General features: G+C 38.7%; 1 protein-coding gene across 2 annotated transcripts in view; it reads right to left on the bottom strand.

Annotated features, from left to right (window-relative positions):
* Positions 1 to 25,645, bottom strand: part of fam219aa (family with sequence similarity 219 member Aa) — a 48,144-nt gene extending 22,499 nt beyond the window's left edge. Inside the window, exons 1-2 of one of the 2 annotated variants that reach the window (XM_088630505.1) lie at positions 25,399 to 25,645; positions 3,791 to 3,890 (exon numbers count right to left, since the gene is read on the bottom strand). In XM_088630505.1, the coding sequence (XP_088486631.1) occupies positions 3,791 to 3,890; positions 25,399 to 25,458 (160 nt within the window). In that variant the 5' untranslated portion in view covers positions 25,459 to 25,645. The remainder of the gene's footprint in view (positions 1 to 3,790; positions 3,891 to 25,398) is intronic. The other variant, XM_088630504.1, reaches the window with a different exon arrangement.
* Positions 25,646 to 26,373: the final 728 nt, after the last annotated feature.

Below are 26,373 nucleotides of genomic sequence, written 5' to 3'. Positions count from 1 at the left end.
TGATTGTTTAAGTTATGGAATCAGACAGACTGAAGCAAACCAGACACCTAAATGTTCTGTCTTGATCAGTGTGATTCATGTACCTTCAGGTGAGATTGTATAAATTGTTCAGAAATTGCACAGACACTGGTGTTTCTGAAGACATACAGTAAAACCCGTCTGAATGGCATTTTTCTGCAACTGATGAATGACAGACTTACATCACAGAATTGCAGGAGAAGCAAGAAACTCTCGTTCTCCCTTGATAGGATGCAGGCTGAACCTAATGGGTGATGCGGGAAATTTAGCATTTCAACTTAGAGGAACGCATGAAGGAAAAGGACCTCCTTTTAAAAATGTTTGCAGTTTTTTTTTTACATGCACTTTGTCTTTTTATCTTCATTTACCTAAAATGCACATGTCCAGCTTCTACAGGAGAAATAATGCATCATTTCAGTTGATGGGATATCTTAGAATGGTTAAACCCTAAGCGACAGCAGGTTAACATCTCCTGTCCTCTCTCCCTCCTCAAAACCTGTCCCTAGTCTCTGCTGGAATCGAGGGCCCAGAAAGTGATCACTAATGAGCAGACGCCATGAGCAGAGCCTGCTGCAGCTTACCCACAGCTCACAGTCACACGCGCGTCTCCTTTCCACAGCCACAAGAGCAGCAGCTCCTGAGGGATTCCTGGGAAAGCTGTGCCATTAACCTCTGAATTTAAGGGCTCAGCTGCCTTCAAAGAGGGACTAAACATACAGTTCATGTTTAATCAACACATGCTTATATGCTTCATGACTCATTTGGTCACCCATGATACAAGCTGTGCCCACTTCTGCAGAGAGATGCTGTCTAGTCTGCATAGGAACCACAGGCTCAAAACCTAAAAAGCTGACAAGATATTACTGACAGCTGCCTGAGCAGCCACGAGGAGTTTTAGTTTGAACTGGACTTTAAAAGGCCCTTTTCCTTAAACATAAACAGATCTGACCCTAGACACGCCAATGTAGAAAAGAAAAGCAGCTAATCAGCAATGAAAACTAGACACTGAAATCATATGAGGAATTTAATTTGCTTGAATGGGTCTCATTACATTCTCAACAAATACTGTAATGTCAGCAGAGACCTTCTTGATGATTAATGTCATCGCTGCAGTACGGTATAGTGACAAGGGTTTTGAAATTGTGACTGGAAGGTTGTGGGTTCAGTTCCTGGGTGGAACACTGCATTTGTACTCTAGAGTAAGGTACTTTTTTTTTTGCAGTAAAAAAAAAAACAGCCAAGAAAATGTAAGTTTGGATAACAGTCAAATAAATTACTAATATTCTAAAACCAGCAGCATGTAGAAATACTGTACTGCTTCTCTATGCTTCTTTGTACTCACCTTTCATATGCTCTCTGAGTTAATGAAATATGACAAATACCACTGAGAAATACTGTACAAAATAGTGCAAAAGCAGAGGTGCTCTTATCAATAACAGGACCTTGACTATAAGCTAAGCATACATTACTTTTGTCATATGCTACACAATTTATAGAAGTAGGCTCCACAATAAAATATCCCTTTTTAATCTTTCTCCTTCTCAGTTTGGAATTAGCGTCTGCTTGCTCCTCTATAGTTTGAACAGTTTGCTCACATTGTTCCCAGATGAAACCTACTACAACCTTCTTTAGGCATCATGACAAAGTGAAGAATTACAAAAGCTTATGGAAAAGCAATGGAATTGTGATTTTGCCAAGTTTCTCTTTTATAATCACTCTACAAGCTGTCCATTTCAATAGCAAAAAAACATAGACATGCACAAATCTAGTCTTCTGATCTTCAACCCACGTTGTAAGTGGACAGGCATGGTGCAAAATGTTTGGGTACACAAATATAAGTGGGGAGAAAACTACACATCTACACATCAGTCCTTTTCTCCTCTCTTAGAGCAGAGAGGTGTTTCATCCTGTCTCTTTAATTTTATTTTTTTTAAATATAGAAACAGATGAGATTAGACACAGGTTCTATGTGAAACAGACAAGAGTAAATGGACACGGGTAGCAATACTAAACAATCTGTAAACTGTAAACAACAGGTTTGAGTTACACTGTCATAGACTAGATATAGGCTGGTCCATTTACCCACACTACACAGTTCAACTCACTGCTCAAAGGTCTTTGAGCTGGAAAATGTGAAGCCTTTTCTGCCAATCCAAATTCTGCACATTATCTTTTTATAAAAAAACCCAGTGTGATATTCTTCCATCACTGTTTTTATCTCCTCTATGATTGGCCAAGTCTGACGGACAAAAAATAGCACCATTCCATACACAAAGCAGGGTTTGATGAGATACCTCCTTCAGATAAAAAAACAAAGACTTGATGGGATTTTCACATTTCTGAAGGGCCGCTCTTCTGTGTGTTGATTGCACCTTCTCTTTGTCTTGTGCATGCCAGTGATTCCAGGAGTCCTGGACTTAAATGGAGGCAGCTCAAACCTGATCTCAGCTCTCAGTGGTCAGTAACTGATGATGACCAAGACACCTCCTTCACAACAACAGGCTTTTAATTGAACCCTTAATCCCAAGAGTTTGGCACAGGGCAGGACCTGGATACAGACAGTATACCGAAGCAAAAGATTTTATATTCCGAATATTGTGCACTTTGGTGGTTATTTTCAGTATTTTTGAGAAAACATACATTTATTACAAAAGCTAAAAAGATTAACAGGATGTGCAAACTTGCTTTGATAACACTCTTCGAATCATTATAAGGGTTGCAGAAAACAAACGGTAGTTAATGGAAGACCCAGGAAAGCTTGACTAATTCAATTCACTCAGATAACCTTGACAACAAGCCACAAGACGGCTCAGAGGAAACAGGCAGGAGGCCATTAATGTTCCCCAGATGATATTTTTGACCCTGAGCTCGAGTGTGGTTTTTGCCTATAGTGTAGGTGAGTGACATTTGTGCTGCAGCCTTAAAATCCCAACCAAGCAAACTTTTATTTACAACTTTAAAAATTCCATTTCCTTCTTCTTCTCCTTCTCTTCTGAGGCAGTGTCACTGACTTAAATTGGGCTGATCTTAGATCTGCTGGTGACGGGTAGGAGCATATTATAACAAATCTTGTTCGTTCTTTTTGCTCTGGTCAAAGTTTCACGATGACCAATGAGGGTCCCCATTACATCACGGTGAGCTACTGAGAATACAGTCACACTCTAAACGGCATTACGGTATATAACCACATACCAAATCAGTGTTCTTCATATGTAACATAATTCGTTTTTTTATTTCTTCTCTTTAGGAATTGTAAAGGAAAAAATATATAAATATATAAAAAAGCCCAAAAGGAAAAAATAAATAAATTAAACACTGCTCTCCCATATGTTTCAACTCGTAAAAGTGCCTGGAATTTGGCCCTTGTCGTGCCTTACATCACGATTTCAGATCTGGGCTATGGTATTGGTCATCTGTAACCAGAATTTCTCTAGGTAGTGCCCAACTGGGCACAGCTCAGCAGCCAAGATTCACTTGGTCTGAGCTGGCCAACGAACACAAGAGCTTGAAAATACTTATTGGTTAGAACTGTGTACTGTATGTCCTCCTCCATCAGCACGGGATTAAGTGAGCATCTCGGTAGATGTGTGCACATGTGCCTTCCTCACTCCATAGTAGAGGGCATAGTAGACTCTTACAACGCAAAGAGACAAAATGATCGATCTGTGCCTGAGAAGAAAGCTCACTTATGCGCTTGCCATGGGCGCGGGAGGAGGAGAGACTCCAGGCCGGAGGGGGGAACGCACAAACTCGAAGCATTGAGGCGACTCACCGATTTTCATCTGCAAGGGGGAAGGCTTGTAATTGATGGTCACAGGCTCCCCTTCCCGCGTGTCCGAGTCCCCCTCAGAGATGGATGAGGCAGCTGGGTCCTGTGTGAAGACACACCAACAGGAGAGAAGGATTGATACCGAAGGCTGTCTAGGGCTGTGACAGGTAAAGAGCAGAGGAGTGATTGAGAAAGGAAAAGACTGAATTATTCACTTTAATTTCTCTACAAGTTCTGATGTCAGTGGCCTTCTATGAGTAATCGCTCACACCCCCGCCTTTTGCATTTCCTATTCAAGTCCACATTCTAAAAGCACAAAATAACACCCAAGGCAACATAATCCAGCTCTATGAAGATGGCACTTATACCATGATGCATACAGTACCTTCATGTTTCAGTTCACACTAGCCTAGGTTACTGTTAGGACTGAGGAAATCTCATTGCCATGCTTGTTGTGGGCAATGGCGGAGACAGTATTCGTGGTTAAAAACGGAAGAAATCATGGTTAAAAACATGCATGCGCAGTTGGCAGTCACGATTACTTAGGTGAGCTCTTACTGTTTATACCTAACTGATTGAACAGTGATTGATGGGGCTGCTGTTTTTCATCTGTTTTTTGTTTAAAATAATATGCACAAAAAATAACCCCATAGGGAAATTACAACGGAGACAACCGCAATGGAGACGTGTAGGTTAACAATGATTGACAGTAGAGTAGCCACAGTTCAATTTAGCATATTCCTTCTGCTGAAGAAGAGCCATTTACAGTTTTCTTTTTTTTCTTTAAAGAAAGCTAAGGGAAATAGTCACATCTGCGTAAACCAAGCTGAACTGTATTTCACTTTTTTGTATGTTGATAATTAATAAATCCCCACCTATGAAATACTGTGATTAGTTAAATTTTGTTATTCCTTTAATTATGGATATGATTTATAAAGTCTGAAATTTGAATGCTGGGGGAATTCAAAAAGGTCAAAAAGGTAGATCAGGGACAAGATACAGATAATGACCATTGCTGTCAATGGACCAAGAACAAGGGAAGCCAGCTCTGATGAACTCAGAGCCTGTCCTTCACATTGGCATCCTGGCTCAGCCGCTATTAATAGTGCCAAGCAAAATTATACTTAAGAGACCCAAGCGATTATAACACAGAAATGTAAGAGGGGACTCCAAAATAGAAAACCACTAGTACACAATATATAGAAAACAGAGATCATTATTTTGAAAGCTTATTTTCTTACTGTACATTTAGGAGCTTAGCTGATCAAACTATAGCACAAAGCAATAGACTGTGCTACTGTATTTCTTATTTCTGAACTTTATACCACTGAAGAGCTGTCCTGAAAACCATTTTAGACACGTCTGTGATTCTAAAATAAGTAGGTACAATACATTCAAAGATGAATTTAGTTCAAAACGCTTTTCACGTCAAGTAGGTTATAATACATGATGATCAAATACTTTAGAATTCCTTCTTAATTTATACTTTGTTACAGAAATGTTGGTTATGCAAAAAAGGATTTCTCCTTTTAAATCAGGAACTTTTATGCTTATGATGAAACACCGTTATCATGTTTCTCAATATCTTTTTCTCACGGCTTTTCATATCTGGTGAAGCTCAGGTGATCTACTATACTATACTATACACTATACTATAGCATGTAGGTTTTATAAGACATTGAACAACTTGTAAACTAAAAATGACCAAAAAGATACTCCTATGCAATCAGTCCAGGAACGAGTGGTGATATACTATATGTCCATGGGTCTAAAAAAGTCTAACTTTAACACAAAGACAATACATCTTTTTGACACTTGAACAGCTAGAACTACTAGGGGACATGATTCAAGTATTAAAAATCTTCAAAGCCCAGATGAAATCAACCCACTGGACATCTTCAGAAACAATGAAACAAGATCCAGAGGGCACCAGTGGAAATGACAAGGATGTGCATTTAAGTTTGAGAGCTGGAGGCACTTTTTGATATAAAGGGTTGTGGGAGTCTGGAATAAGCCACCCAGCCATGATGTTAACCAAGCAATCAAGATGGGCCAAGTGGCCTCCTCTCATCAATAAACCTTTCTTTTTTATATCAACAATATTCCATCTGATTCCCCAACCAAAACACTCAGAAATAGCTGTCTTATGCTGGCACTATTTACAGGTCTAAACATCAAGAATGTTGTACTTTGCTGAGAAGTGACTGAGGAATTGCAGGTCTTCTCCAAACAAGATTATAATTTTATATGTTCATGGTAAGACCGCCTCAGATTTCTAGTGTTCCTTCTCTTAACAATCTCTTATTCTCTTATTATTAATAACAAAAATTGCTTACACTTATATAGCGCTTTTCTGGACACTCCACTCAAAGCGCTTTACAGGTAATGGGGACTCCCCTACAGCACCACCAATGTGCAGCCCCACCTGGATGATGGGACGGCAGCCATAGTGCACCAGAACGCTCTCCACACATCAGGTATCAGTGGGGAGGAGAGCAGGGTACTGAAGCCAATTCATAAATGGGGAATTTGGCCAGGGGTTACACCACTACTCTGTTCGAGAAACGCCCTGGGATTTTTAATGACCACAGAGAGTCAGGACCTCGGTTTTACATCTCATCCGAAGGACGGCACCTGTGTACGGTATAGTGTCCCCGTCACTATACTGGGGCACTAGGACCCACATGGACCGCAGGGTGAGCGCCCCCTGCTGGCCCCACTAACACCTCTTCCAGCAGCAACCTTAGTTTTTCCCAGGAGGTCTCCCATCCAGGTACTGAGCAGGCTCACACCTGCTGAGCTTCAGAGTGCTGCCAGTTCTGAGTTGCAGAGTGATAGGGCTGCTCAGTGCCGATACACTGCTGTGACAATGTTTAAATCCCTGCCACCAAATGAGCCTGTTTGAGCTGTTTCTCCAGGGACTCTTCCCCTCAATACTAGTGTGCAATCTGAAACCAAGTCAATGAGCAAACAGACAGGGGAAGTAGATTACACATCCTGATCTCAGTCAGCCCTATTTGTTTAATGAGCTTAAGATCTGTGATGACAGAGCACCACAGCTATTGGCCCGAAACTGAAGATGGGTCCAGCTGCCGTACCCCACTGACAGGAAATAGTCCCTATCCCCGTCCACAGCTCTGGGAACACATTTTGTTACAAATTTCTACAGTACTTAACAATTGAGATGCAATGGAGCGCAATGCTTTTGTTCGATGCCTTCTTACTGTTGGTGATTTAAAATTAGTATTGACTTGATATATTATCAACATACTTCTGTGAACAGGTATTGTCACGCAAGAAGTCAGTTCTTCGTCCATGCTGTAGCTGCTCAACAACTCAACACCCAGAGGCTTGCGTACTGCTGAAAATGACAAGCTACCAGCCTGAAACTACAGAACCCCTCAAGGGAAAGCAAAGGCAAGATGTGCATATTAAAAGTATTCATTTTAAAAATGGTTAAATAATTAAATATGTATTAGGCAAAATGTGAGTAGAGCTATTCATGACATTAAAAAAAGTCTCAATACAAATCTGTAAAAACAAGTGCATGAGCGAACTGTTGGCCGGCCCCTTCTGAAAGGTTGCCAACCCCTGCTCTATATCATCTGTCTGCTGTCCTTGTCATTTTAAGCTGTGTTCCAGGACTGATGAAGGCTCTGATGAATTACTATGTTGTTAATTAGCTAGAGTCAATCACCAGAAAATAACCTTTGATCATTTGTGTTTGCCTACTCTTAGCTCACCTGCAGCTAGTCAAACACCTCAAATGATACCCATTGTCTGGATAAGGCCTGAAGTGAGTAATAAAATGTTATACATCCTACAGTAGTTCATAACAAACAGCAAAGTTGGATAACCTTCTGTCCCTCCCATAACCATAACTTACACTTTCTACATTTAGAGTTAGAACATTCACTTTATTTTTCCATAATCCTTTGCATGACGAAGAGGTGCTTGCTCTTCTGCTTTCATCAGAAGGAAAACGTATTGATTCTCCCACAAGAAGGTTATTCACAGTACCTCCAGGCATCATCTCACCTTAATTCAGTAGGCAAAAGCCACAACATCAAGGAAGGCAATCAATCAGAAGTGCTACCCTGAAGCAGCTCTTTGACATTCCCTTCACTACAAGTGCAGAATGAAAAACAAGGTTCTCAAAGATCACACCGAGGCCCAATCACCTAGATTATTTTATTTTTCTTATAGAATGCATACGATGGCACTGATGGCCATATCAACAAAGGCTGCATCAAAAGACTTTCTTAAAAGAAGAGTATCATCTGATCCATTCAGTGTACAGAGGGGTCTCCTCTTTGATCTGAAGTTTTATCATTATAGAGCAATAAACCCAGATGCTGCTCTGTCCTTCTGCCCCACACTGAGATCAGTGAAAAAAAGTGGAGATGACACTGTCCCTCTGCAGCAGCACTAAAAGTACTGTACACAGGTTACTGGCAATTCTTATGAAAGCTATTCTTACAACCCTATACCCTCAATACACTTAAACACTTACTCAACTGGCAGCTGTAGGAGTGAGGAGTCAATCTACCATGTTTCAGGTTCATCAGAAATGCCACCATTGGTGCAACACTTTCCATAAAAAAGTGAGTGGTCTAACACTGGTCTATTTTAGGACGGGTCCAGAGAAGCAAATTTCATCCAGTGTAGAGTAAAATCTTTTTAAGACTATTAAGAGATGCAACATTATGTTTCTGGGAATTTATTGCATTTATTACCAATCCTGCAGCACATTAATAAAAATGCATTATAAATACTGCAGGTAGGTAGCTGAGTCTGTATGTGTAGGCTGCAAAGAAACAAGTAATAGGTTTATTCCATTTTGAAAAGAGAAGAGAGAAAACACAACGTTTCAGCTGTGACAAAGACAAATAGTAAGCCCTCCGAGAGACGAAAAAAAAGTATAAGACCCTACTATTGATTAACGTTAAATAGAACTGTGCTCCATTAATGCGTCTCATTTTCTACTTTTTTATGAAACAGTTAAAGAATAAATCCTGCTGGTTTATTTAAACCCTTTAATGGATAACTACAATTTCTTTATAACCCACAAGCTATGATTCCTAAGTCATTTACTTCTAGAGAGTGAGCTCAACAAGAACCTAAGAACAATGTAAACTTTCTAGAAGAGTATTAGAAGACATCTGTGAAATCTTACTCATCTGATTGATCAGTTTTAAAAGCTCCTAATTTTTGATGAAATTTGTTTCTTAATCTTAGCAAGATCCATTTAACCTATAATCATATATATGACTTGGTAAAATCTTCTATACATCTACTGCACAAAGAACTGCTGGTCTGTAATGACATATTTGTGTAAAAAATTGTAAAGGCATGTAGCTCAAACAATTGCATTTAGTGAGAATCACACTAATTAAGTCATACAAGAGTATGCCAAAACAACAGCAGATATTTCATAAGAATTCGAGATTTCGAGCTTATTGAGAGTAGAGGCTCAGCTCTCACCGTCATGAGAGAGGAAAAATTATTTTCAACACATTTAACACATAAAGCACGTACACAAGCACCAATAGCCCCTAGAATGACCAAATAGATAAGTCCTATAAATATAAATTGCATTGCTCAGTGGCCCATTTCCTGGACGGCTGGGTGAAATTTGTTTTTTTCCTTTACATATTGTATGTGTATGTTCCTATACAGTGATATAGTATTATACGCCTTGCTCTTGGAGTGATTTTTGTTGGACGACCACTCCTGGGGAGAGTAACGGTAGTGTTGAATTTTCTCCATTTGTTCACTATCTGCCTGACAGTGGATTGGTGAAGCCCAAAGTTTTAAGAAAGTGTTTTGTAACCTTTTCCAGCCTGATGAGCATCGACAACTCTTTCTCTGAGGTCCTCGGAAATCTCCTTTAATCGAGCCTTGGCATGTGTTCAGAAACCTGTGAGGTGAAGACCAGACTTTGGTAGTGAACACTCAGGTTAATGTTTTTTTAAATGGGGCAGGGCCACCCAAACTCACACCTGATTGTCATCCCACTGATTGACACTCCTGACTCTAATTATCCCCCTAACTGAACTGATAATCCTAGAGGTTCACATACTTTTTCCGACAAAGACATTTAATGTTGGATCATTTTGATCAATACATGAATGAAAAAGTATATCCTTTTGTGTGTTATTTTTTTTCTGGGTTCTCTTTATCTGTTTTTATGACTTAGATGAAGATCTGATCACATTATAGGTCATATTTATGCAGAAATTCAGAAAATTCTAAAGGGTTCACAAACTTTCTAGCACCACTGTACATTTGGCAGTGGGATGTATACCTGAGATGCCACCTCCTAAATTTACTGATACAACTTCCTTGAAAATGGCATCCCTTCCTTGAAAGACACCTAGGTCTTTCAAGAAGACATGCAAGACTGCAGTACTCTGTCAAACTGCCGTGTTTGACAGAGTAAGGGAGTGAATCCTTGAAGTACAAGCATATCATAACTTAAAATTGATGAAAGTCAAAACAGTAAACATATTATTTATTCTATTTATTTTATTATTGGAAAAGGAGTATTATTACCAAGGCGCAATTTTCCAAAGGCAAGAATTCTACCACTGAAATGACAATGCATAGCCCTGACTGGAAGACTGAATGTATGGGACACTGGGAAATTCTTACTTACATGTTTAGGTCCAAAAGCCATATTAACTAAATTAAAGTGATGCTTTGTAATGGGTTTATTTGATAAGAAGTTTAATTTTCCATTACACTGCAAAGAAACATTACATCATTTATATAACCAACAAATAATTAAAATTACTGATGTTATACTGTATTACTGATGCCTGGTCAGTACCTGGATGGGAGACCTCCTGGGAAAAACTAAGGTTGCTGCTGGAAGAGGTGTTAGTGGGGCCAGCAATGTGAATAAAAAACAAAAACATGCACAAAATTACTGCAAAATACACTTAAAAAAGCATATTATAAATCAAAAACATTTTATCGTAAAAGGTGGTTGATGCACCTTAAAGAGAATCTCTGGTGCTCACTGAATCTACAGAATGGGGTAAAACCCGGAACAGCAGAAGGCAGACTAACACAATACAAATTAAAATTAAAAGAACTGAATTCTAAAATATGCAAAAAAGAAGTTCTGAGGAAAAACAAAGTGTCATATTTGAGGAGACCATATGTAAATAAGAAGTTAATCAATCAGAGAAGGAACAGATAATTTCAAAATAACATGAGTGAAAGTCAAGTAGAAAAAGGATGATTGAAAACTACACCTCCCATAATTCCATGTTTCTGCTTCCTAGGGTCCTGGAGGTCCCTCCAAGCCTTAAGTTAAGATCACTTTATTGGCCACATACAATTTCTTGTATTAGGAATTCATCTTTTCGCATAGCCCAGCTTGCTCTCCACGAGACACACAGACAGGGAGAGAAGCTGGGGGTCAGAGCGCGGGGTCAGCCAGTTGTATGGCGCCCCCGGGGCAGCTGGGTCTAAGGGCCTTGCTCAGGATTCCTCTGCCGGCCGCGGGATACGAACAGCCACCCTTCCAGCCACAGGCGCAGATCCTTAGCCACAGACTTACGTTCAAGTTTATGCCGTTGATTGTTTTAGCTTTGAAACCTGCAACTGTTCATGGAAAAACGTAGTTGAAATTTTCCCAAAATGGCAACAGCAAGTGACTGAGTTGTGATGCAGAAAATGTTTACGAAGACGGTGGAATACTGTTTGGTACCCCTTTTTTTTTTAATTCCCAGCTACCAAAATGTCCCTGTAGTTACTCAATTCTGTATGACTATTCCATATTCAGTGGGTTTAAAGAAGTAATAAAACAAATAAGATGAAGCTACTGTTTCACTGACATCTCATGCACCACACGTGCCACCGACTGATCTTCTCTGGGCAGTGACGTGCTGATTCTGGGCATCCAGAGCTTTGACATCCGTTCTAGCTGGCTGTACACATCTAGAATTTTCTAGAAATTTTCTAGAAAGATTCATAAAAGGATCCTAAATGGAGACCTGCACATAAGTAAATTGACCATTTTTCCCTCATGGGAGATTTTTTTACTTAAAGTGATCCAATACTTAGATCTCTACAGAGCTTCCGACTACTCGGACATTCAGACTATCTCTGCTTTCACTTCTCTGCCCTTTTCAGTTAAATTCCGAGTTTTCGAGTGGATGGTATCAATGCATTTTTAGAACACTTACCACATCCTTGAAAAAATGATTTCCTTTATTCATTCCAATATTATGTAAAATATAAAGATATATTTACCTCTACTGCAACAATAGTGCACTGATTCAAAATAAACTTTCTGTATATGACATCTTTCACTGTGTAAGGAGTTCAGTTTTATTTTTTTCCTTACTAAATTGTTCTTCAAGGATGGATGATTGCTGACCTTTTGTGAAGAAACAAAATTGGCCACATAAATTACTGTAATAATCTCCTGAGACTGTTTGCTAGCACTCATACCCTTCACTTGAATGAATCACAAGGAGAAGGCACAAACATCACACTCTCCACGCTACATGAGGCTCTCTCTAGGCTTTCTGTTATGAATATAATTTCAGTACATCACACAAGATTTAAAATAGGCAATAATATTTCCTTGGTATTTTCAAAATGACAAATCATCTTCCAGCATACAACATTAATGGAATATAGAGATACCTCTAAATTTATTCAAACCCCTTGATAAAGTGCAACCGAAGGCTGATTTAGCAAATGAAAAGCAGACATACTTTTCATATCTGACCGGTCCAACCAAAATTGATAAACAATCACTTCTATCAGTAACTATCTACATACTTCAAAATGCACAAAATAATTCACCTGCCAACTATCAGTGCTTGGTGGGATCTTCTTTTTGCCTTGAATTAAATAATTGTAGAGTAATAAGTCTGACGTCAACTACATACAATTGAATGGCAACAATTACAAGAACTAAACTATAAGATCGTATGGGTGGAGATCATATCCTAGGAAATGTACATGGATTTAGAAAAGGTTAGATTTGCATTACCTGCTTGTTTGAGTTCTTTGAACAAGCAACAACATAATGGTTCCAACATAAAGGGCATGAAAGCATAAACAATTAATGCTTTAATAGCAGGCAGTAGGCATTCAGGGAAACGTGAGTGTTTGGATTGAATATTGATTATTAAATAGACATCAGGGTACATATAAGGGAAGAATACCCAAATTACTATGATGTAAATAGTGGACTACTGCTGGGATCAGCACAAATACCAGTGCTCGTCTTAATTGATCCTAATAACCTAAATTCTAGAATTGTAAATAGTCAGGTCTACAAATTATGTCTACCAAATTAGGAGGATTAGAAAACACTGTAGAAGCAGCAAAATAAATATATATATATCTCCTAATCTAGACAATATGGGAATATGGGGGAGAAATGCTAGGATGTACTGTATACAGTACAATAGTTAAAAACTACCAAATAAGATACAAAAACCAAATGGTGTCCTTTTTTTAGTTTTAAGTATTTTAAGAAGGCAAAAAAAAACAAGAAACATACATAACATACATACATAACACCTAGACAGACAATGAACAAAAAACTCAGACCTTATGCCTTTTTACAGTTTTCTGAGCTTTTGAAAAGTACCTTCATATACAGTGGGGATGCAGTGGGTTAAAGGAAACAATACAGAACCATAATGCTTATTGATATTTCTGTTTAGATTATGTAACAAGTGATCAATTTCAGAAAAAAAGTGTTTATTCAGGAATTCAGGAAAATTAAAATCTGAAAAAAGCCTATTAAGCTTATTGTTCCATCAAAACTACATGCTATTTCTGAGAGTAGGAAGGATTGTGCCCTTATGATTTTTCTTCTAGTATACCTCCTGAAAGCATCCATTTTCTTTTTGTAATTAATCAGCGCAGTACATGTCAATATACTACGCAGTACAAAGCCAGAACATATTTTTATATCTGCCACTTCAAATACATTACATACAGGAAATTACAAATAATCTGCAATGAATAAATAAATGATACAAATCCATCAACTCCTTCCCAGCAATATTTTCTGTACTCACTAATTTAAATTAAAACAACACTACTGAACTGCAAGCATTCACCTGTTCTGCAAGAAAAAAAATGAAATACTCCATAACAAGCTCAATCTATGGTTATGTGCTTCATGACTCTTTAAGCCCCTACAAACACTGCTCAAATTCCTGTCCAAGACTGGAACAGACTAAGTACAGTGCATCTATCAATAGACTGTTTTTCCCAGATGAAACTTGATATGTTTCAGTTTCCTCACAGAGCACGTCTGATGAGCAATAAAACTGAAGCTAGAAATAAAGATCCTTTTGCCTTCCAGAGCAAACCCAGACTGCTCACTATATTAAAGATGCATGACCTTCTATTACTTTATAAATTCATTCATTAGTAATGTTTATAGCCCCCATTATGTCCTTAAACAATTAGTTCCATAGAATCCCATTAGTCAGAGTTACCAACCACACAGCCAACCATCCACTCAGAGATGAGATTATATAATATCTACCATTCAGTACGTTTCTGAGTTTACCCACAATGACTGAGTCCGTTTTCGGGACTCCAATTACAGTAAACCCTCAGTTTAACAAACTGATGGGGGGCTACATCGCAAATGGTTTTTATTCAGCTCAGAACCACAATATTACAGTATACAAGACTAATATATTGTGACAAATGGGGGTCACGAAAATGGTGAAAATCAGGATTTGACCCAGCGGTTTATTATATTATTCAACAACATTATCAATGGTGACAAGACACAAACTACACTACTGTACACATAACAAAACCATACAACACACAAGTTACTCTATGTCTACAATATTTACAAACAAGGCGTTTCAGAGGCCTAACATTCTAATCACCCAGAAAACCCCAGACTGCTACTAGGCATTAAACTCTTAATGCCTACAGAGACCACATAAGATATAAGCTGCCTTCTAAACTAAATGCAACGCAAGCTGCAGTTAAATCTCTCTCTCTGCACCCCGGATGCCACTAAATAAATGAATCCCTATTCAAGAAGCGCACCCACAAGCAGGAACGACATTTCTGACCAAGTTGTCTTTTACCATGGAAACCAAAGTTCCCTAAAACACAGAAAAGCAAGCTCTCTCTAACAAGGTTCAATTACGTAGCTCCAGTCAGGTTTTGTTTGGATGATCATGAAGTCGGGGCTCTCGCCTGGCGCAAGCTTCAAGTCCCAGGTTCCAACTCCTCTCTCCTCTTTATTCTTGTCCTCTTCTCTTCTGCATTCTTGTTGTCCTTCCTTCCTCGCTGTCTCTCTGTGCCCTTAATGTGATCTTATATTGTGCGTTTCTGTACTGCTCATTGACCCACAACTTACCTAGGTATACCAAGGTAAGCTTCACAATCGTTTCTGATCAATGGACCCCCATATCTCAACAAACATCCTCTCTGCATCAGCATGCACAGGCTACAGAGGACTAAAAAGGTTTATTCCATGCTGAAAAGAGAAGAAAGGAAACGCAACGTTTCGGCTGTGGAGCTATCTTCTGGTGTGTCAACACGCAACGTTTTGGCTGTGGAGCCTTCTTCGGGTGTGTTGCGTTTCCTTTCTTCTCTTTTCAGCATGGAATAAACCATTTTGACATTTTTAGCAATTGCCATCAGCACCACCAATGAAAATTGTTCCTGTGTCTTTTTATTATTAATATACCTGCTCTTTATTTAATGTGTTGTAAATTTACTTGGATGAAAATCACTAAAGCATATAAAACACAATTAACACCCATTGTTAGCAATTATGAGGCCCCAGTGATATTCCTGAATTTTAAACCAATTTAGTATTTATTTTTTGTAGCTGTATTGTAGTATTTATTTTTGTTTTATTATTTGTGTATTTTATAGAGCTTTTTTTACACATTTTCAGAAATGTAGTGTATTCGGAATATTTTTAAAATAGCTGTATTTTAAAAGTTCGCTAAAGCATACGAAACACAAACACCCATCGTAAGCAATTTGCCTACCCCTATACCAATTACCCTCTAAATTTTTCCATCCTTGTTGTTCCATCAAAGTTTGGTATCTCTGATTTTACACACAAAATGTCCAAATCTGTTAAAGTAAAGTCTGTTTAATCAAGGAATTTTAAATCCTGTTTGAAACAAACAGGGTTTCCTCAGCATATTAAGGTTATCAGAACCAATTTATTAGACTGACGCCTTCATCGAAAATATCTTTCATCTGCACCCATTAACACAGCAGGCTACATGATGAATAAATCAATCTGAGCAAAGGACTGTGCTCGAAGGTGCAACAGCACTGTTCCACCCAGAATTTGAACCCATAACCTTCCAGTTATACTGTATGTTCAGAGCTCTAGGCAGGTGTTAGCAGTAGCAAAGCTGTGGATGAAATGCCCCAGCTTGGGCCTCACCCTGCATGGAGAGCTCCTCAGCTCCTGCTTTGCTCCTGTGGGAGACAATATCATTTCATTTATAAGATACAACTCTCAAATGTCACTAGAAAAAGGCACGCTCAAGCTGAGATCTTATTCTGCTTAGAATTAATTATTGGAGAAATGATCTTGTAGAAGACCTAAAATCTGTGTATAGTATTCTTAATAAATTTAAAGAGAAAACATGCTAAACCAACCTCTTCTCACGAACAACAGAAGTTGCTTGTACATTCTTTTATAAAGTTTCAGAATTAATTCAAATCATAATAAATAATTTCAATTTAATTAAAATGAAAAAAATTATAATATAATAGTAATTTGAACGTTCTCAAAATAAACAATGATCTTATCAAATAACTATTACGGATTTGTTAAAGCAGATGTTTAAAATATGCAGTAAAAAGCAACACCGCATTCTAATTTATCAGCAACATAAATGACAGAATATATACAGTATATATAAAAACTTGTGCAATGATTCCTAAGATTTTGGAGTTTAGTCACATTAAGCACTACTCAGTGATGGACACCATCTCCAGTCCATTGTCATTGTCAGATCAAAGATGCAAGCTTCTTCATCCATCTACAACAGAAGTAACATGTATACTGTACACGTAAGAGCTGGGGAACTAAAGAAGACTTTCTTAATTCATGTCATCCTTTTGGAGTATGAAATATCTTGGCTGCTCTTTGAATTCATACTAAATATTTAACATTATTGTAATACAATCTACAAATGGAGTTCTGTCCTCTTCTGGATACCATACTTTATTCATTCAATTATTTTTCTGGCACAAATTTACATTTCTAAAAATATATAACATGAATAAACCTGTAACCTTACACTTACATAAGACACAGACGGTATCAAAAACCACCAGGATGCCAAAATATCCACATTCAAATTGAACTTGATCAGAGCCTAAACGCCCCTTAACCTGCATCTGTAACAGTAAAAAGTAATGCTCGTGCAAATCTTCTAGGATAACACCTCTCTATATGCACCTTAGGACTGTTAATATGAATCTACCATACGACCTGCATGATCATCTGTCAGGAACCTGTGGGAGTGTTTGGGTTAACAGGCAGAGTTTTCACAGTGATCACAAGACTGTAATTACCAGTCTCTCAGCAAGGGATCTTAGCGCTAGCGACTGTGGAAAACGAAAGCAGAGAGAGAGGGCTCAGTATAATGTTAAATGAGACCTGGATTTTTCTTCTCACAGCTATAGCCTGGAGAAATTCATGCTCTCAACTTCAAGCCATTGCTTCCTTTGTTTCAACATACACTGGCACATGAAGCCGAGTAACAGGAACTATTTTCAGGAAATCCTTTCAGTGCAGGTCTTTGGGAACCTGGGATATGTTCAATTCTTCTTTTCAAATACCAACATTTTTCACAATAATGATCTTCCCTAGGGTGGATTTATGGCTCTGAACTGCTGTGTGAGACATTGCCAAACTCTGTTTCATCATACATCTTCCCCAGAACTTTATCAGGGAATTAAAGAGATTTAATAGGGACAAAAAAATACATTTTTCTAAAATACATTCCTAGCAAAATGTCTACTACCTGATTTATTCAGTTAAACAGCAGTATTCAAGCAGAGAGAAAGTACCAGTACCTGGTCAAAGTGCTGTAACTGAAATTCACTATTCACTTTATATCTCTCTAAGGTTTGAATTCAAACATCTTTCTAATCATTTTAGAGACTTTGAGAATACCTGATCTGGTAATGTTAATTCCATATAGGCAATCCTTTAATTTATTTCTTATGTTTTGTATTCTTACAAGTAACAAAAGTCCAATTTATAGTCTTCATTATATTTGGGTCGGTTTTATCACCCTTCTTTTAAATGGGCACTACTTTAGCTATTTTCCTTATTCAGTCTTGTTCCTTGAATAGAAAACCATCTGGGGGCCAGCAAAGAGAGAGAGAATTCTGATTCGATCGCTTAATATCAACATAAAAAAATAGAGGCAATGCAAAGGTCCCGGGGTGATGTGAGCACTTCAGCTGTGAAATGCAGGGTGACTATTTTACCTACAGTATCATACTTGTGTTTTGACATATCCCTCACTTCTATGATAACACTAAGAGTGATTACGTATACTGTATATTTTGCTAATGTTTTTTGTGTAAAGTGACTTACATTTATACTGATTTTTTTCAGAAATACCCAGCTGTAACAATCTAAGTGAAGTATTTTGTTCAACGATATAGTAGCACTAAATGGGACTGGAACCCACTATATGCCAGTTATGAGCTCAGAGCCATAATCATCACTCTGTACTGCTGCTGATGTATCATAGTGCATCTGTCATGCTAAAAAACATCTTTATCATCAGGAAAGAAAGCTGAAATAATAATAATTAATAATTGCTTACACTTACAGTATATAGCGTTTTTCTGGACACTCCACTCAAAGCACTTTACAGACAATGGGGACTCCCCTCCACCACCACCAAGGCGTAGAATCCACCTGGATGATGCAACGGCAGCCATAGTGCGCCAGAACGCTCACCACACATCAGCTATTAGTGGGGAGGAGAGCAGAGTGATGAAGCCAATTCATAGATGGGGATTATTAGGAGGCCATGATTGGTAAGGGCTAATGGGAAAATTGCTCAGGACGCCGGACCCCTACTCATTTCAAGAAACACCCTGGGATTTTTAATGACCACAGAGAGTCAGGACCTCGGTTTTACGTTTCATCTGAAGGACGGCGCCTTTTTACAGTATAGTATCCCCGTCACTATACTGGAGCATTAGGACCCACATACACCACAGGGTGAGCGCCCCCTGCTGGCCCCACTAATACCTCTTCCAGCAGCAACCTCAGTTTTTCCCAGGTCTCCCATCCAGGTACTGACCAGGCTCACACCTGCTTAGCTTTAGAGGGTTGCCAGTTGTGAGATGCAAGATGATATGGCTGCTGACACTGCAACAGTGGCCAAAGGCAGGTATTCTCAGAGTGGGGATTAGAAGGCAATGTTAAAAGCCAGTGTTGAAATTTCAAAAACAATACAGACAATACAGCCCCTCCTTAAAAAACTGGGCCCTCTCTCAGAAATTCTGTTTAATGACCTCAATGAAAATGCTTCCAATACCTAGAACCTCTGAGCAATTTAGTCAAATATTGCCTGTTGTCTGTTTGTTCCTTGACATTTTCAGATCATTCAATAAGCTTTAAAGGTTAAAAGACAGAAGGGGGGCACTTAGAAAGAGGGACATCTAACACGAAGCCTTTTTAACACATATTTAAATTCAAAACCACCTTGCATCAACAAGTCATCTTTTGGCTTCATTTTTTCCCCGTCAGACGCCCAGTTGTATTTTCTGAGGCTTTGTTAAAAGCTTTGACTTTGTGTCAGACTGAATCAAAGCAATCACTTCCTTTTCCTTCTCCAACTGATCAAGGGACTCACTTCAGTCTAAGAAGCTTATGCTGCAGTGCGCCACCCTAAAAAAACAACAAGGAAAGGCTTGCGAGGCAACAATGAAAACGGGATAAGAAAAACACAAGAGTGGTTGCAAAGGAGGCTTTTCTTCAGGCCGTCAGGCCCATATCTGTTTTCAGTAGCCAGTTGCTCCAGGGATCTCATCCTGCTGCTTCCTGATGGAACTCACAGCGTCATCTTCAATAACAAGGTGGGGCAGATCATTTCATTTACCCTTTGCACAGAGATGTGCCCCCTCTTCTCAGTTTTAAATGCACTTCCCACTGGCTTTCACTTGCGCCCTTGGGTTTTGAATTTCAATGTTGGTTCTGAAGATGACCGTCACATTGACTTTATCAGTGCCTTTGGCAACTTGGATTACCCGAATCTGACCCCCTCTGATTAGGCATTTTTGTATCCCCAAGTCCCCCACTGGTCTTCTAGGTTTAAAGCTCATAAGGGAAGATTACGAGGTGACTTCTAGATACACAATACCTGTAGATGCAGTATTATTCAGAGTTTTTCCATTTTACAGAGATCAAACAAAACCCTTCACTAAACAGTTCAGACAGCACTAGGTCTCGTCTCTCTGCTTGCATTACACTGCAGGCTAATCCTTTGTTGAGTCAAACTATGGTAGTTTCTATCACCAAGAGTAAAGGACTTCAGTATGAGAATATTAAGAAGGTAAGAATGAAAATGGACTGTTTTGAGTAGCAGTACCATTACTGAACAGAAGCATGCGCTGTACTGTAGCAGCCTCTGTGAAAGGCAGTGAACACATTCGAAAATGGTCAGAGTCATGGTCAAGGCCAAGTGAATGGGCCTTTGTCTCATCAGGCCATGTGAACTGGCCAACGCAGGGGCCGTCAGACACAGTCCAAGCAGACATATGGAAAATGTCAGAACCCACACAAAAGCGTTGCATTGAGCAGGCAGGCATAGCCATATGAAGAAAAAAAAGAAACACTAAACAGAAAAGACAATCCACCTAAATACTGTATTGTTACCGAGTGTAGAGGTACTGAGTAACAATTAGAAGCTTTAAAGACACACTTTATTAGAAAGCTTAGCTTTCATTCACTGTACAGACATAACCTAATTAAGAAACTCAGAGATCCAACAGACGCACAGCCTGGAGAAGACCACTCAGAGCATGACAAACTTTAGCACTCATTTTCCATTTGGGCACAGGCAAACTGCTAGTAAGTTACAGAACTATGCAAATGCTCATTTGCTAAAGAGATATTCAAAGTAGGGAACACTATACAGTTGGCACTGTGCTGGCTAAAGTACTCTTCTCTGGATTTTTATCTTTATTATTTTTGTTGTAAATCTAAATATAACTAAAAAAAATGTTTTTGCTATAAGGTGACAAAAACATTTAAAATATTTAACATTTGCAGGCTCTGCAAAAAACAAATTAATTATATTCTCAATTTCATATGTTAGTATTAAAACAAATCTTAAAAAAACACACTTTTTAAAAAGAAGTAAGAATTAACAATGGGACAATGTAATAGATTGGAACCTCACATTTACCATGTAAATCTTTCCCCAGATGTGACTAGTTTTCCTTGGACCAATCAGATACTGATTATATACTCTTTTAAACAAGGCAGAAGAATCTGCAGTATCAAAATAGGAACAAGATACACTCCAATCAGACAGCCGAGCCCTGTTCTTATTCCAGCTCTGTGGAAGACTATTGCTTGTGGATAATTATTGTAGTAGCCCGGCTCAGTGCATCCTGTTGTATACTCACAGAGGTCTGGCACCGGCCTTACAGTAGCCAAAAACAAAAGATCATTCAAATATTCAGTCACTCATTACTATCTGCAGAAAATGAAAAGAAAGCACCTTAAGCTTAACATTGCGAACTCACAAATAATACTATGGAAGTTAGAAAAAGAACGTGTTATTAATATTCCTATTAGTAGTATTCTTGAACCCTTAACCACATTAAATTACCACATGCAACAATGACCAGTATGGTAAGACAGTAAAGAGTGTCTTTACGTTTGAGGGCCAGCTTATATCTTTCAGCTACAGTACGTACACTTTGTTAATTTGGGATGTCCTTGAGAAGATGATTATCCTTAGTGCCAGATATACTTCTCATCAGCCTACCTTTGAAGAATACAACACTTATGTCCAGGACAGTCAAGAACTAACCATGTCAATTTAATTTGTTCCACATATTGGCTCCTTCCCTAAACAGCTGTCAGTGATGCTGTCAATCACCATGCATAAACAGAGTTGCACTGGTATTTTCTAACATTTTCCCGTAACCAGAGTAATACAAGAGACTCATATTTACACCATAATTTAAATGAAACCAGTGCAACTCTAAAATAATTACAGCAACTTTAATTTGACAGTCCAGTGCCAGTGGTAACAATTTATTATGGATAGTTTTTTAATGAATAACTCTGTGGATTTGTTAGAACACAAGAACAAAAAAAGTTTAACTAGAATGACTTTCTCAATGCCACTGAGGACTACTACTTGAAATATTTTACTATTTACTACATGTATTAGTGTAGAAAATGTGAATGTATACACAGATATAAAATGAAACAAAACTGGTACCAGACTAAAAAGCTGAGAAACAGGTATTAAAATAAAACAGTGAGTACTTCCTACTCAGTGAGTTCTTCCCTTGCTTGTTATTTTCTTATGGTGCTGTGATAAGAACCTCCCTGTTATTAACCAAACCTTTATTTTATCACACAACTAGCATATCCTTTTGGAAAGTAATAGTTGAAGAAAGCATTAATATAGGGATTAAATGACAACATAAAATTTTAGAGATCAAATGGGGCAATCAGTCATTTTTTCTGACTGTCACCTTGAGATTCTGCAGTCCTGAATTTCTCATATTCAAGATCTGGATGTGTCACTGTTGCCTTCTGTAGCACGTATCAAGCTTGGTTAGTATTACACAGACCCCTTGGTCTTTATCTGCTGTTGATCGTGTTCTATTCAAGATCCACAATGATGATCCCCGCATGACTACTGTCACTAAAACAAAATGAATTATTGGTTCGTGGATCTCACTGTAATGTAATGAAGGTTTAAATCACTGAAGAGAACAGGTGACTCACTACTGATGGTGCTGGGGACATGTTTTTGGGTGTGTCAGGCCTCAGGGATAAATCCCTTCCTGGAGGTCACAGGTCAGAGAAGACTCACAGAGATGTTTCCGTCACTAACACTACCTGGCTTGAACAGAGAGATCTTTCTGGAGGACTGGGTTTGTTCGGTGATCCTTACCATGTTATCAATTGGAACTGAATTTTGTCGGCAAAAACACAGTTTTCCAAACCGGAAATGCAGAGTCACACAATTGACTTACACTACCTACTGTAACTCACCTGTAGAGTTTAGGATAATGTGTATAGCATGTAGATAACTGTAAAGATGAAATAAGCAGTCATATCATCCACAGACCGGAAATTAATTGAGCAATGAGTGGTTTTTTTAATTGCATCTACTCTATGGGTTCATGCCTTGGGAAACTGGAGTTATCCATTTGAGTTACACTTCATACAGTATGGCTGCACAGTGTCCTGATAAATTACAGTGTGGGGTCACACAGAGCTAAATCTGATTCAGTGATAACCCCATTTGAGTTATTTTCCATAATTTTGTTCTTTTAATTTTGACTGCATTTTTGTCATTTATATTTTAAGAGCAATCACAAAAATGTCACAATCTATAATTTTACACAATTGTATAAATTAAGCATGTGATTAACGAATCACATTACCAAGCATTAAAAAAATACATCATAAAGTGCATCCAGCAATCTCTAATCTATTGACAGCAAATAACAGCTACTTTGTGGGAAAATTATGAAAATGCTTCCCTATGTAACCCTACTTTGTGGGAAAATTATGAAAATGCTTCCCTATGTAACCCTTGTTAAGCATTAGGGTTTCTCGTCCCAAGTGTGTTTCGGGGTTCATGCTGTACAATATCTTTTTGGCAAGAATGAACAGTGAAATGGTTTACGTTCTAGTAAACAAGAGGGGATCAGAGGCATCACCAAGTTTGACTAACACAGAAGAAATACTTACACCTGCCTAAAAATATATTATTTACATTAACAGATACATCTGTGCTAAACATTGAAAATTAAATACATTATGTCATTATCTTTGCCACATTTCCTAGATGAAGAGATTACTGAGTGTTTACTGAGGTAGCTTATTATTAGTAGTAGTTATTACTAGTAGTTATATTATTATTATTATTATTATTATTATTATTAATAATAATAACAACCATTACAGTGTCCAATGCATTTGTTGTTTTAAAAACAAAGCAGTATCTCCTTTAATGTGAAATATTTGTACATAAAAGATACACACATAAGCTAACAAGTTGTTGAATTTCCTTTCCCAAACCTATAAAGGCTCTAATTAAGTCGCTGACTGAATTAAAAATATAAAAACATGCTAATTATAGCTGCCACCTAAATCAACAACAGTGCTAGCATGAGCAACGGCAATAACGATGCTAGGATTAATGGAAAATGCAGTATTAATCCTCTTCTCATTGTTCCTATTAATTATTGAAGTACTGTATATAGTAAGCTATACAGTAATATCACGATTTACAGAATTACGGGCAACAGTGCAATTAGAATTTGATTGAGCTAGAACATTTAATTATTATTCATGTTATCACTACGAGTGAGACACAGGAAAGGCCACAGGGGACACTTAGCTGGTCATCTTTAACGTAGTGTTACCAAGTCAGGGCCTAAGCATCCGTGTGCACTACAGACTGCACCAGTCCTGCAAAGCTGCTTGGTGAAGTGAAGGGATTTGCTGAACACACATTAAAAAAAAAAACAAAGAAAAAAACCCGCAGCGAACCACTGTCATGTTTAAGCTCGACAGGGCTTAAACTGAACGCCACCGGCCCAAAAGACCAGATGTAGCGGGGTAGCTGGGGTTTTTTTTTTTTAGAAAACGTGGGTGACGTTCAGCGTTGAGACAGGTAGCCACCAGTACAGTACCATGGACGGCACCTCCGCATGATGAAGTAATCCACACACACACATACACTACGCCGCTCACTCGCTGTGGTTTGTTGTAAAATAAAAAAAACAGAGAGAGAGAGAGAGACAGTCTTATCTGAGACCGACACCGACTCGACAACAACGCACTGTGTTTTGGATCCGTTTTGAACTAAATCGAGATTAAAAGAAGACCCCCCCCCCCCCCACCCAAATCACGCCGGTGGGGTCGGGTCTCCTCCCAGAGACTGAGCCGAAAGCACGGCGGTGGCTCAGTGGCGCAGGAGGCTCCCCTTCACACGCCGAAACACAGACAGGCAGAGCCCGCAGCCGGCTCGGTGCCCCCCCCCCAAAAAAAATAAACAAATACAACATAAAATGGTTCGTCACTGCTTCTGGCACTGTTGTCAAGTCTTTTCGAAATCATTTTCTAACTGCCGACCACAACTGGGGGGGGGGGGGTGGGGGGGCTGGTACTGTATATCACGGATTTTCTGTTAAAAAAACTGCCGATGTCGCCTGATTTATTATTTTTTTTCGCTGTGACAACAAACCGCATTTTCAAAACAATCATCTGCCGTAGTACAGTTTTCGTTCCCCTTGACATTTCGGCCACAGCACCCCCGATACATAAATATATTTTGCTCATTAATGTCTATCATCGGAGCTTTAATCGTGCTCAAATTTCTTACCAGGGGCTGCATCTCCGAATGGACTGTCGGCACTTGAAATCTGTCTATTTCTTCCATCATTTTGGCGGCGAAATGTTTTTTTTTTTCCTTCCCCTTCGCGGTTATTGCGATATGACAATTATATATAAGACTGTGTGTCTTTCAGATTTTAATTCGGTTTGAGGATGCTCCTGCTTTCTGCTTCATCCCAGCTACGAGGTTGATCAGCGGTGACTCAACAACTCACTTCCGGGTCCGGGAGCTCCACTTCATTACTCATTCAGTAAGGAGGCGGTTTCACTTATGCATGACCCAGCCCAGTGGACCCCGAGAGGCATAGGGACAATAACGTGTGTGTGCATGCTGTACACTGCATATAGTCAAACATATTCAAAATACGGGATAGTTATATCCATAGAATGAATAGGTTTGGAGGTGAATAACCCCATCGGCAAATTTGTTGGTAATTTGCTTTGTATTTACATAGAGACCCAATTCCCCCTTTTAACCCCGCTCCCTTTATCAAAAAAAAAAGTTTGTTTAATATATACGCATAAAGGATCGACTGCAAGCAATAAGCGTTCAGATTGCGTCTTCATTTCGAGAGCTAACGCGAGGGCAGTCGGCGCGGCAAAGGTCCTGAGGGATACCCAGCTTTAGGTTGAACTTTTGGGGCTCATCTGATCCGCAGCTGCGCACTGGTTTAGGACACTGTCTCCTGATTGTCTGTGGCACAGAGGGCGCTAAACAAACCTACTCCTAGTAATTGCATAGGAATAGCAGAGAAGAAAGTATTCCATACAGTAACTTAATGAATGAAGGAATAAAGGATTATATTTAAAGAAATATTTGAAGTAAAAATAGGTTCCCAATTCTCACATTTTTTTGATACTCCCTATATTACTGCGTTTCTGTTATATCAGAAAATGATTTGTCTGCATTCTGGAATTTACAGTATTCTTATACCTCAGTTGACAGCTGACCTCAGCCTTTTGT

Source organism: Lepisosteus platostomus, chromosome 4 (assembly GCF_059453375.1).
Source record: "Lepisosteus platostomus isolate fLepPlt1 chromosome 4, fLepPlt1.hap1, whole genome shotgun sequence".
Classification (NCBI taxonomy): Eukaryota; Metazoa; Chordata; class Actinopteri; order Semionotiformes; family Lepisosteidae; genus Lepisosteus; species Lepisosteus platostomus.
This window is presented reverse-complemented; position numbering and strand designations above follow the sequence as displayed.